At 42.9% G+C, this 13,175-nt stretch overlaps 1 protein-coding gene across 18 annotated transcripts in view; it reads right to left on the reverse strand.

Annotated features, from left to right (window-relative positions):
- NCOR2 (nuclear receptor corepressor 2) overlaps positions 1–13,175 on the reverse strand; it is a 1,388,857-nt gene that overhangs the window by 131,830 nt on the left and 1,243,852 nt on the right. For all 18 annotated transcript variants that reach the window (XM_078667637.1, XM_078667632.1, XM_078667640.1 and 15 more), the window contains 2 exons: positions 10,085–10,249; positions 2,462–2,601 (listed from right to left, as the gene is read on the reverse strand). In XM_078667637.1, the coding sequence (XP_078523763.1) occupies positions 2,462–2,601; positions 10,085–10,249 (305 nt within the window). The remainder of the gene's footprint in view (positions 1–2,461; positions 2,602–10,084; positions 10,250–13,175) is intronic.

A 13,175-nucleotide genomic window follows, 5' to 3' on the forward strand; every position in this document is an offset into this window, starting at 1 on the left:
CTGTACAGTGATGGTAACTACAGTTACTGTAATTTATTTGTGATTGAAAAAAGTAATAATTTTACAAAAATCAAAGGCTTATGACAGCTGCTAAGCGGAAGAAACACTGATAGAGTGGTACTGTGGTCACAGGCTCCTTTAGCTGTGTACTGAACCAATGAGCAGACAAATACAATTGAGAACACGTATTTTACTTCAATGCGCTGATTGACTTACACAACTGGTAGACGTTAGCCAAGTCATCCTAAGCAGACGAAAGACTAACTGGTCTTTTACCCTCACCCCACCCCACATGTTTTTTCTTGAACATGAGTTTAAAATCAATAGGGGGACACTCTGATTCCTCTCAGGGTAATCAGAAAATGTTGTAGAAATATTCATGCAAGACGGGGGTGTCTCATCTGAGAATTGATGGAAAAGCTTTCGACCACAGGGATGCTGGCAGTTTGGTCAATATTACAGAAGTTCTAGCTTATGTGAAAAACACATTAGGAGAAAGGGCTGCAGAAGTGGGCTGATGAGTTGTATCAATTTCACCACCAAATAGGAGCTGGAGTTTGATGCCAGACAGAAGTATAGCACCGACTGAGAGGTCGGCGCCAACTACGACACAGTTCTGCAAGTGCTTAGTGTGGAGAACAGTGGCTGGGTTAAACGTGGTGTCCTGGAAAGGGTATTCTTCTTCGGCTCCTGTTTTGTTGGTAATGAGAAGAAGGGTTTAAGGTTGAGGAAGCCTTCTTGGATTAATGGCCTGTCCCTCTTTTTTGAAGCATATTCTCATTGAAGTCTACTATTCTCAAACCTAAGTAAGATTTCAGAAGAAGGAAAGGGTGAAGCCTTTGCATATTCTATTCAACAGTATCTGTAAGGCACTGCAAAGGCAACCATCACATGAGCCACAACACCCCTTACACATGTTGTGATGTTTTAATGGTTATTGGACTCAGGCTTCATTACTGCATGATCTACAAAACAGAATTTAACAATTCGTAAGTACCGATTTCTAGCCAGATGTGAACTGGAAGCTGTGAATGCACTGTCCTCAGAGACTATACTCACGACCCAGAAAAGGGAACTGTGGCACAAGAGTCCGTATTCTTAGGTAACACAAACATCGCTTCCCCGCCTTCTGTTCAATGGAAATTGGAATTTGCAGTAAATATGGGATAGTTAGAAGAACGCATCGTGGCTGCGTATTTGATGGTGCATACCGGATCTTTAAAGAAGTGGACATTCAAGCGTCTGCCCCTTCCCTGGGACTATCCTCCAATACGCGGATAATCTGAAGGAGCAAAAAATGCAGCTAATCCCTAAACCCAATTCTTGATGCACTGAAACTTGTACCTTCCATTGAAAAGCATAACTTCAAGGAGGGAAGCAGGAAGTTTGTAAAGCAGACCAGCCGCAGCCCGTGCAGGTAAGAGCAGCGGGCCATGGGGCTGGGTTGGGGTTTCAACAGACGGCCACGAGGAAAAATTGAATGAACAATTACATTTCCCTCGTGGTCCTCTGTCGAAATTCCCCCCACCCGGCCCCACCGCTCTTACCTGCACGGGCCGACGCGGCTGATGCAAATCTCATCCAGAATCCAAGTCAATAATATTTTAAATTACAACGCCAGTGGATCCTTCGTGCTGAGACTATGACACGGGAACAACTGCTTTGGTGTGTCACCCACATCATAAGGATGACCATATAGACATTTTTTAAACGCACTCCGAAAAGTCCTGATAGAGCACAGGGCTGTTCAAAAATGCATTCAGTTACGGGGCACATAATATGAGTGTGCAAAATATGGAGTGTATAACATGACTCAATTCAACTATTTTGGCACTGAAGCAACACTAGGAGTAGATTGATCCACATAATGTGATAGTCTTAACTTAATTCAAATCTGGTCTTACACTAGGCAGTCACTAAATGTAATTGAACTCTGACTACGGGCCCATCCATTTTAGTAAAGGTATTTTTTTATACACACATTTAGGCTACAAGACCTAGATTGGTCCCTCGGGCTTGTATCAGTTCTTATTTTTAAACACCTTCTGGCACGGGTTTAAAGTCCCAGTTACACAACCATCACAAGGGGAATGGGAAATTTACAAAATTAGCTTTAGACAACTTTGAGAAGTTTGTTTTTAAACTTTACAAACATTGCCAACTGCATGCAATTCGAATAATAAGTTTTAAAAATGCAGCAAAGATTAGGGTTTGTGCCAGACAAATGTCCTTTTTTGTAGGAAATTTCATCTGCAGATGTAGCTTTGTGAGCAGAACAAACTACACAACTTTGCCGGCAAAATGACAATTTCATAGGCCTTTAATCAGCACCTTGTGGCAATTGTCTCGCCCACCCATACTTGGTCCATGGCACGTTCTACCATTCTATCCACAGTTAACGCCAGTTCCCTGCCCCATGTAAATGTCTACCATCTTGTCACAGCAGGATCATCGCACTTACCTGGGATATGGAGCCCATGGGCCTTTCAAGGACCGTAGGATGCTTGGTGGAGGAAATAAGGGGAGGGGGATTAGACATGCCGCACAGTCGGGGAACCCCGGATCGGGCACTCTCGTGCAGGTTTAAGGGCATCGGGTGACCTGTATAGAAAGACAGTATATTACTCCACTCTTTAAATGAGCATGTTAATACACAATTCAAAAGCTGCAATAGAAGCAGTACTTGCAGTAGGGTTACATTTAAGGTCGCCTTTTCACCCACTCCCTTTCTAGAAGATTTGTTTATCCACAGAAAGACCACAATTTCAAAAATTCAAATTCAAGGGTGCAAAGCAGTGACCAACCGGACTGGTAAATATCAAATGAGACCACGCTGGTTTTCACTACGGCAGTATTGTTGGAATATACAGTTACCCCTGGAGGAACGTGAAAATACTATTGGCTATACCATCTCACATTTGCGATAATCCACGCTTGCAGACTTTACAGTCCTTCATCTGCCACATTTCTACTCGGTGGAGAGCCTTCCTCCACTTCCCAAGCTACTCAACTTAAATTTTATCTAAGAAGCCCTCCAGGCCCCACCTTCCAAGATCACACATTGAATCAATCAGAGTATGACCAGCCTCAGCTCTCGTTCCTGAACAACTGAGCCCTGAAGGCATCTCACAGACATGCACGCACTTTAAACACAGTACCCCACATATCTGAGCACTGTACATCTGTGGTGCTGCAATACCTCCCAGCTTATGCACGCTTGTGAGACCACTACTAAACCAGTTAGGGATGACTCTTGCGGGCAGCAGAAGAAAATAATAGATTACGGGACAATGAGCATGAAGGCAGCAACTTAGTCGGCAGTGCAAGGCACCAGAGTTCCTGGTCATCACCTATGCTACATCCCTGGCCAATGCTGCTTTGGATGAAAGGTCTCTTAGGACAGCTTAGGACAGGATTCTTGTTCTCTTAAGAGACGACTATGTTAACTGTGTCTCATTAGAGTCTTATAAAATCTCTGATCCTCCATCTGTCAAATATGGCAGCTTCCCCCTACTGATCAGACGTTAACAACAGACTGTGTCTTCCCGTCACTCTGAACACTGCAATGGCAACATATCAAAAGTAATTCTCTTTGCATTCTCAATCAGCTGCCTATCACCTCAGGCATCTTTTTGATAACTAATAACTGAATTCAGCACTAACATTTTAGACAGGCCTGCTCTCCAGGCCATCTGTGGATTGAGATTCCCCTGTACCAAGAAGGTTAGAACTGGAGGACATGATTTATTGATAAAAGCAGCTAAGCTTTGGAACAACTTCCCACCTCATTTGGAAGCCACAGAAAAATGACCTTGACTTCAGATGCTTACTTAAGATGTGTACGTCGTTGTGAGCTGGCTACCGCAGTCTGCGTCTTCGGTGGCAGAAAACAGACCATCACTTGGGAAAACTGCGCTTTCCTACAGTGTTTTACGTTTTGCTCCTTTGGAATTTGCAAACCTAGAGTCCACCAGTGATGGTCGACATTTAGACAAAGTTGGCAAACTGTAGAGCTGGTCTCTGCTGAAAAGGGGTACATCCAAAGTGAACCCCCGATATACAGCTAGTTGACAATTAATATAGAGGGTACAAACAAAACAGCAACCAATGGCAGCTGATTTATAGTTTAGGGGTGCATCATTTTACCTACAGGTTCCCTTGCTAAATGTAACTGTTCCTTTATGTAGAGTGTGGAGCGACGTTTTGGGGACCAGGTGACTGTGCCCAGGATGACAGGTTTTTTCCCCTAAAGGTTGTCTGTCCGCAGGACATGTGCCATATTGTTTTTTTTTTTATTCTGGCCACACACTCCAATAATGTATGGGATGGATGGTATAGAGAAGAATCACTGGCTCTTCCTGCTCTCCTCTGTGCATTGGCTGTATCCTAGCAACATGGAAACTGGCTCAAACAATCTGTGTGGACTCGAAATACCACCCTGACCTCTCGCTGTCACAGTTTAAGTGTGGCCTAACAAAAGGAGAAACACCAAAGATGCACTTCCCGTTGAATGGAGGATCATCTCAAAATAGAACAGAATGCAGCTCTTTGGTTCAATATGGCTTTCCGCTGGTGTCCCAAAGGGGGTAAATACGGGCACTTTGGTCTACAGAAAATTATTCGTCTGGAGTTCGGGGCGATTCTTCAGCCCTCGATGGGGGCCACCTCCCCTGAGGGATGGTTGCAGACCCTGAACCTCATCTGGAGCAGCCTTGCTGCTGTGACCCTCCATGAACAGACTAGCAGAAGGCACTGCAGATGTTTTGCAAGAAGGATGCCTCTAAGGCGAGAGCTTTCCAGGAACCGGGAGAATCCTGCATCTAGCCTGATTCTCCAACATACATGCCGGGATCCTCCAAGCTTCAGGGGCTCCGGATAGACTTTCCTTGACAGCAGCTCAGGTGAGCCAGCACCATCTCCAGCTTGCCCATTACCCCTTTGGAGTTTGCTGCTGCCCCTACAAAGCCCCAGAGAAATACAGAGATTTTTTCTCCTCACTCCTAGTCCTGAGGTTGTGTCCTGTTAGCTTTAGCCGGCTACTTGGCTTCTGGAACCATCTGAACCATCTCTCGAACCATTACTGCTCTGGAGATATGGGAGCGCCAGGTCTCTTACTGCGATGTGCTGTTCCAAGTAGGAACCGGTCACACCAGTGGGCCCAGTGAAAGCCCCAGGCTCCGTGGGTGCTCTACCAACCACGTATTTCAGCCATACTGGTTTGTTTCTGCACATGGCTCCCTAGGGTATAGTGCCCCTGTGGCACTCTTTTCTGGATGCTAAACAAAAAGGGTAAGTTTGACCCTTTTTGCAAAATTACATGAGACTTGTAATACTATTTGGGTCCTAAACAGGTCTCATTTAAACTGTGTCTCATGGGACGCCGGCTACTAAGCCCCCTATAATCATCCTCCAATCACATGGCAAGGAAAAAACTTGCATTTGGTACCCCAGATAGCTGAAGAACTTGGACAGGACCCATATCCCAGAGTGGGTGGAGGGTTTTCACAGGAAATCCTGCCGTAGGGTCTCCAACCTACAAAGCATCCCAACCTTGCACCTGGAGCCCCAGAGCCATCAGCAGAGGGCCAAACATAACAGTACAAAGTGGAGACACTGAAATCTGTCGGGAGGCACCTCTGCTACACTGAACAACCAGAAACCAACAAACAGTACTATGAGCCGATGACCACAAATGTTTACTTTGCCATGCTTCATCTCAGTTTAGAGCCCCTAACACCACCTGGAGTAAGCCTCGTCAGATTGACCTCACTACCACCAAGAAAGTCACAAGCCCGAAGGGAGTTATTTGGTCATCCAACTGGAGTGCATTGGTATTGGTGGCCCTGGAAGACCAATGGTAAACCTCTGAGTACACCGATACGCTGAAAAGTAGCAAATGACAGCCAGGGGACCCACGAGAAAAATACAACAACAGCTGCCACTTCCAGAGTCTCATAGTGCCGAAAGGCCACCATTATGGGCAATGTGCAGGTCAAGAAACATCCCATTAATACAATGTTGCCGAGTAGTTACACCAGCCTAAATTCCAGAACTTATCAGAAGCTCTTTAAGTCAGCCTAGCTTATTGCGTGCCATTACTGTTTCCAGTGGTCCATGACAGCAAAGCCAGGATTATCTTTATTTTACAGTACAGTTGTTTCTCTTGGTACAGAAGATGAAACTACCAAAAACCTCTATGGTCCTATGGGGGATTGTGAGGATAAGCACCCGAATTTGGCAGAGGTGGCCATTTAATTTACCAAGCTAGGTCCTACTCAAACATTTCTTCAGCTACACTGACGTACAAGAGACCCACTAGCAGCTGTTGTAAGGAAATTCAGCTACCCTTGTATGGTTAACCCTCTCTAAAAATGCATCATAAGTCCTAGTGAAGGCCTTGAATTTGTGTGTTCTTTCACTAGGATCCAGGGTGACGGCTCCAAAATGGAAGCAATGCTTTCTCTCTGGTCCATCCTGAGCGGGCTACTACAATTTGCAATAACTGCAGCCTCTTGGAAAGGGAATAGACTTCCTGACTTTGAGATCAAACACTTGACCTGTTGCAAGGAGGTTGGCTAATGAGAAGCAACCATCTACAAATCTAGGAACTGCAAGCTCAACAAAAACAGAGTCCTTCTTGATTCAAGAGTGAGTTTTGGACGAGCACACACCCTCGTGACTTTAGTTAATTCTATTTTTCATCCATTTCAACGAGCAGCCAAATAGTTGCAGGCTATCTACATAAATACACCAATGCCACATTGAAGGCTAAGAAAACATCGTATGATGGGCATAAGAAAGTTAAGTATGTCAGGGTGTGGCAGAGCCTCAAATGACTCCATCTTATGATCATGGCTGTGGCTGGGATATAATAACCCCAAATTAAGCCACCCTTCCATCAGGATACTACTGGGAGTGTTTCATCTTTCTATGGAGATATTTCACAGACCACTAGACAAGAATTCACATCTTCTATAAAGGGTTTTGCCAACACAATTTTATAACTCTGACAAACAATTAAAAAAAAAGAATCTGTTCAATGCTGTGACATTTCACCAGCAACGTCATCTTTTCTGCCGATATCAGTGAATTCCCTATACAAAAAATACTACCACGAACAACAGAGAACCCACCCACAATCGCTTACTAAAACTAAAAAAAACGGTGCCATTAAATTCATCTATTACTTTGGGGTGCAGTCCATGTAGTTTGCTACAAGATATTGAAGTGCTGATTGATAACTATCCCCACGGAAGAAATAGTACTTAAACTAAAAAGAGTCTGATCAAAATTGCTGGCTTTTTCAGTAGTAGAAGTTGAGACCACATCAAATTCACGAAAATCATATTAAAAACACTCTAAAAAACAATAGCGAATTAACAGAACAATTGCAAACCATGAGAAATTGTTGAGTTTATGGTCATTTGAAGAAACTTTGGTCAGTTGTACTACTAAGCTAAGGACAGTGTTTCCAGCTGCCAGTGAGCAAGAAGAAGACGCCTTCTGCACTAGCTGGATTCGTCATGTGATTGGTGTTGGCATGGTGAGCTGGCTCTGGTTTAGGAGGAAGCACCACAGCAAAGCAAAATGAACAAGCAATGGCAAAGCCAACAGGTCTGGGGTTAATGTCCTAACACGCCTTAGCTAAGCACTATGGAGGTAGCCAGCAGGAGCGACCAGAGAAGGCTACAATTGTAAAGTAGTTTCTTGTGCAGTTCAATACAAGCACCAGAGAGGAGGTGGAAGGATTCACTCAAATAGCCAAAAGCATTAGGTGAGTGATGAATACTGTACTGGGCTGAGTAAAGACGTGATTGACAAAGCCTCCAGCGAACTACTGAAAGCTGCTTGCTGAAGAAAACCAATGGTTGAAAGGGGCAGACCCAAGGCCATTCTATATATACTGTTAGCCACTAGGCGGTTTGACAGCTAAGCTGTCGAACTCTAGATCCAAAAACCTCTCCTCTAACCACTACCCTGTGTAATGTCAGGGGAAAACATAAAACATCAAACCTTCGCAAAAATGTACACGCAGCTCATCCTATTATGTCTGAATTCAGACCACTTTTTGTAGCGGTACTATGGATAATATAGGTCGGTGTGGCGGTGACAGACCATTTAGTGGTAAGTGGGTCTATGAAAAAAAATGTTTTATTTGTTTCGGTGTTTGAGTGTTACCTTTTAATCAGTAGGTGCAAGTGAAAATTGAAAGGTGCATGCAACTTCCTTGGGCTCATACTATGGTTTTAACAGAACATGAAAGGGCTGTCCTGAGCACTCTCTGCAGCAAACACCTATCCACGTGCCTGTTGGGATGTATGACGTTACAACGCATACTTTTACCACGCCTACCATTACCACGCAATTTTTACAACGCAGGATCCATTACAACGAAGTACCATTACCACGCATGTATTTACAACGCATATACCTTTACAACGCATACAAATACAACGTAAGTATTGGTAAGTATATAATATTTTTAAAATTTTAATTTAATAAAAATTAATATAATGTAATTTAATTTAATTTAATTTAATTTAATGTAATTTAATTAATTTAATTTAATTTAATCAATTTAATTTAATTTAATTTAAATTTAATTATATTTAATTTTTACCCTGTACCCTTTTACCCAAAAACCCCAAACTGACCCTGAACCCTAAAAATACCCCTTTACCCAAAACTGACCCTTAACCCTAAAAATACCCCTTTACCCAAAAACTCAAATCTGACCCTAAACCCTAAAAATACCCCTTTACCCAAAAACCCAAAACTAATCCTGAACCCTAAAAATACCCCTTTACCCAAAAACCCAAAACTGACCCTGAACCCTAAAAATACCCCTTTATCCAAAAACCCAAAACTAATCCTGAACCCTAAAAATACCCCTTTACCCAAAAACCCAAAACTGACCCTGAACCCTAAAAATACCCCTTTACCCAAAAACTGAAAACTGACCCTGAACCCTAAAAATACCCCTTTACCCAAAAACTGAAAACTGACCCTAAACCCTAAAAATACCCCTTTACCCAAAAACTGAAAACTGACCCTGAACCCTAAAAATACCCCTTTACTCAAAAACTGAAAACTGACCCTAAACCCTTAAAATACCCCTTTACCCAAAAACTGAAAACTGACCCTGAACCCTAAAAATACCCCTTTACCCAAAAACTGAAAACTGACCCTGAACCCTAAAAATACCCCTTTACCCAAAAACTGAAAACTGACCCTAAACCCTAAAAATACCCCTTTACCCAAAAACTGAAAACTGACCCTAAACCCTAAAAATACCCCTTTACCCAAAAACTGAAAACTGACCCTGAACCCTAAAAATACCCCTTTACCCAAAAACCCAAAACTGACCCTGAACCCTAAAAATACCCCTTTACCAAAAAACCCAAATAATATTTTTAATAAAATAATATACTTACCAATACTTACGTTGTAATGGTATGCGTTGTAAAAGTACCTGCGTTGTAAATACATGCGTGGTAATGGTATGCGTTGTAATGGATCCTGCGTTGTAAAAAATGCGTGGTAATGGTAGGTCGTGGTAAAAGTTGCGTTGTAAAGGTTGTATACCGCCTGTTGTGAATCAGGGTGTAATATTGGGCAAGTTGCATTTGCATTCAATATTTGCCTGATGAAAACTTAAATATGGGAGCTCTAGATCTTCCAAGTGCATTTTCTTACAACAAAACTGGGGTGCACAGGCCTACTAAGAAAATAATTCAACATGGTCACGGGAGGCAAGAGTAAGCTGGTGCAATGCTTGATTCAATGCAACAATATAGGTCTGGGTGTCTGGGACACCCACTACAAGCTTCACAAGCTGCACACTCAAGTAACATCTGAGAAGAAGGTTCACCCCCCCCCCCCCCCCACACACTTATTTTGCCCCCACACCCCTGTTTTTCATCGCAGACCAGAGGGGAACCTAGACATTACCAGTAAAGAATCTTGAAAGGAACCCAACAGGCCTTTGCCATATTTACCCATCCCCACCCAAGAAAATACCACAAGATGACAATTTGCAATGGCAACCCAAAGGTCCTCCCCCAAGTGCAGACCGCCCGCTCACCTGGTAGGCTGTACTGGTAGAGATGAGGCTCTGGCTGGGAGGGGCCCCGCAGCACATCTCGAGGCGGCGCCTGATACGGCAGCACCGAGGGCCACGAGGACAGGGGTAGCGGCTCCCCACCCGGCTTCTGCCCCTCAGACACCGGTGGGAAGGACGCTGGCTTGTCTAGAAGAAAAAACGAAAGCAGAGACAGCGCTCAGGTGAAGCGGACTCCCAGCAAGAAACAATACTGATGTAATCCGACGACAGGGGGATATTCAACGAAGCAAGAGCCTGTGAGCGATATTTATTTCAAGGAAGCAGCGGGATGAACAAAGAGCGAAGACAGGATTACACTCATGGAGGCAACACTGTTCCAATCTTAATGCTCTATAAAATGCACAGGAGGCAATGGTTCAAAAGTCATCTATGAATTTAAGTATCAAAGATGCAGAGATCACCTGCCCAGGAAGAAGGCAGCTATCCAAGGGCAAAGCACCTCCAGCACTTCAAATCTACTAATGATCTGTTGTTACAAGGACCAACTGAAAATATACGTATGAGCAAGAATACTGGATTGAGCCGCACACGAGAATAAAGGTTAAGGCCGCAGATAAGGGATGGGTCTTTAGGAGCAAAGATGGATCCTTTATAATAATTGTAATTTAATTTATACATTTATAAATTGTATGTGTGTTTTAATGAACGTTGTTCATGCTGTTTTTTTAAAATTTGTAATGTGACTTCATGTTTAACAATGGGCACATGAACAATAAAAAGCAACATAAGTCAGATTGGATAGCTCATTCCAGGTCAGTGTTGAGTCTAATTTTAAAGACCTCATGTGAACCATACTAAAAACCTACAATGGGCTTACAGCCTGCCCACTGCTTACCATTAGCTGATTTTTCTGTATCTCATTTGCTTACTTCTTAATCATTGGCGTTCCTCCTTTTCTTGTGTTTGGCCCTCCCCTCGAATAAAGCTTTGTAACCATCTTTTTCATTGGAGTCATGTAACCTTCCACTGCTCACATTTAGGGAATTACTTTTTTCTTTAAGCACTCTATGAGAGAGCAAGTGTTTTCTTGCTCCTTGTTGTATGCTGCTTCTCTCCTTTAAATACCCATCCCTTGCGGGTTCTTTTTTGTTTCCTCCTCCCCCACTAGCTCTCTCCCTAGTGTGCTGATTCAGTCATTCAATACCTGCCATCCATTAAACGTTTTATGTTGCTCCCTGCTTCCCCCACCTGGTCCATTTTTCTTCCACGTCTTTTTTTTATTCTTTTTTTTTTAAAATGTATTTTCCCAACCTAAATCTTGTCCGTTGCTCCCATCTAATCCCCATAACTTCCTCTCAACCTGCTCCTCCATTGCTCCCCCACATCCCCGAGGTCCTTAAAATAAAATACTGTTTTTTAAAAACTTTTTGGAAGGCCCAGCCAGCTGAAAATCTTTGAAAAAACAAAAAGTGCTTTTGCAGAAGTAAAATTAGAGGTTTTAAAAAAAAAAAATTTAATGGCGCCTGTGCAAATCCATAGGTGCATGTATATATCGCACATGCACGTCTACGGAATGACTTGGTCACCAGAAGCATTATGATGAGTGCACGCTCATGTGCCCATTTTCATCATTGCATCTTTTTGCTGAAGCTGCAAAGCATCAGCAAAAAGCATTGGCAAATCCAATAGGTCAAAAAGGTGAGACCTATTGGCCTTGCAAATGCTTGTTCAACAAGTTCAAAAGTCAAGAGACAGATGTTTTATTTCGGAGTGCAAGCAACAGGTATCTCTAACTGCTGATGTCATCAAAACACCATACAGCCAGTCTCTAGAACTAGGGGTTTGCACAGCAACTTTGAGGAGAAGAAAGAGACAAAAAGGTTTCCATCAAAAACTCCAAAAAAGGAAACCAGTGTACAACCACTCCGGAGAGAGGACAAACGGACAGTAATGCTGCAGCAGTTGAGTGGATGTGTGACAACTTCACGACTGAGGGTGGAGCTTATTTCTGGTTCCATCTGGTGCTTGTCAAGACCTTTTGATTTTACTAAAATTGTATGTATAACATTCTTACATATCAATCTGTCCTCTACACCCATTTGGTCTGTTACTGTGTCACTCACATTTTTCTTCTATATACTACAGCATACACTATGAGGCGATGGTGATCCCACTTCAGACACTGGCCATCTTCACTGTCAGTGACGGCATCCCAATCTTCCACAGGGAGTACACCCACACAAAACAAAGTTTCCTTTCGTGCCAAGGACTAACTACCATAGCAGTGTGTGCTTTGAGATCAAATAAAGAGGTTGCTTTTAGGCAAGAGATCACCCAAAAATAAAGTTTAACAAAAGCCATGAAGAAAAAAAACAAGCATTGGAAAAGCCAAAAACTGGTATCCAACCCAAGACCTATTCCCTTTGCTAATGCTATTTTTTTCTTCTATAGCGCTAGTGCAGTGCCCCAGGTTGCTGCCATCTCATGAGTCCCATTAAAGAGGTTAGGCCATGAGACTATGTAGTGTTTGCAAGACAAATGTACTCCGGGATGATGTCTTCCTTCTCGTGCCCCAGGTTTTGTAAATACTAAATAATTCTTAATTTTCATCAGGCTTGTAAGGCTTCCAACTGCCTCGAGGGACTTAGCCCACCCACTCTTAGAATATCCACAAGGCCTACAATGATATTTAAGAAATTTAAAAAACAATAATTAATCAGATACCCCATATTTATCCTCAGAATCTGGCATGGCTCGAGCCCTCCTGAACCTATATTGGGCGCCACCCTGGACTAAGGCGAGTAACTCAGACATGTTCTCCTTAAGGTTACTGTTTATAGGTCCTTCATGTTGCCCTATTACTCAATAGAACTTAAACAATGATCCATTGTTTTCATCGCTTTTAGGGTACCCTGTTTTATTTGTTTTTTCTCTCCACTCCCAAGGGTCACATGCCCTAATGATATGCTATTTTCCCTATATTATTATGGTAGCCAAGGACCTACTTTTTCTTGTCCAAAAGTTAGCTCTTGCCTGTGCTTCCTGTCTCTAATGACTTACATTATTTGTTGCACTAAATGCTGACGGCACTACTCAAGATATTAGATTAAAA

The sequence above is a fragment of the Lissotriton helveticus genome, chromosome 11 (genome assembly GCF_964261635.1).
Source record: "Lissotriton helveticus chromosome 11, aLisHel1.1, whole genome shotgun sequence".
NCBI lineage: Eukaryota > Metazoa > Chordata > Amphibia > Caudata > Salamandridae > Lissotriton > Lissotriton helveticus.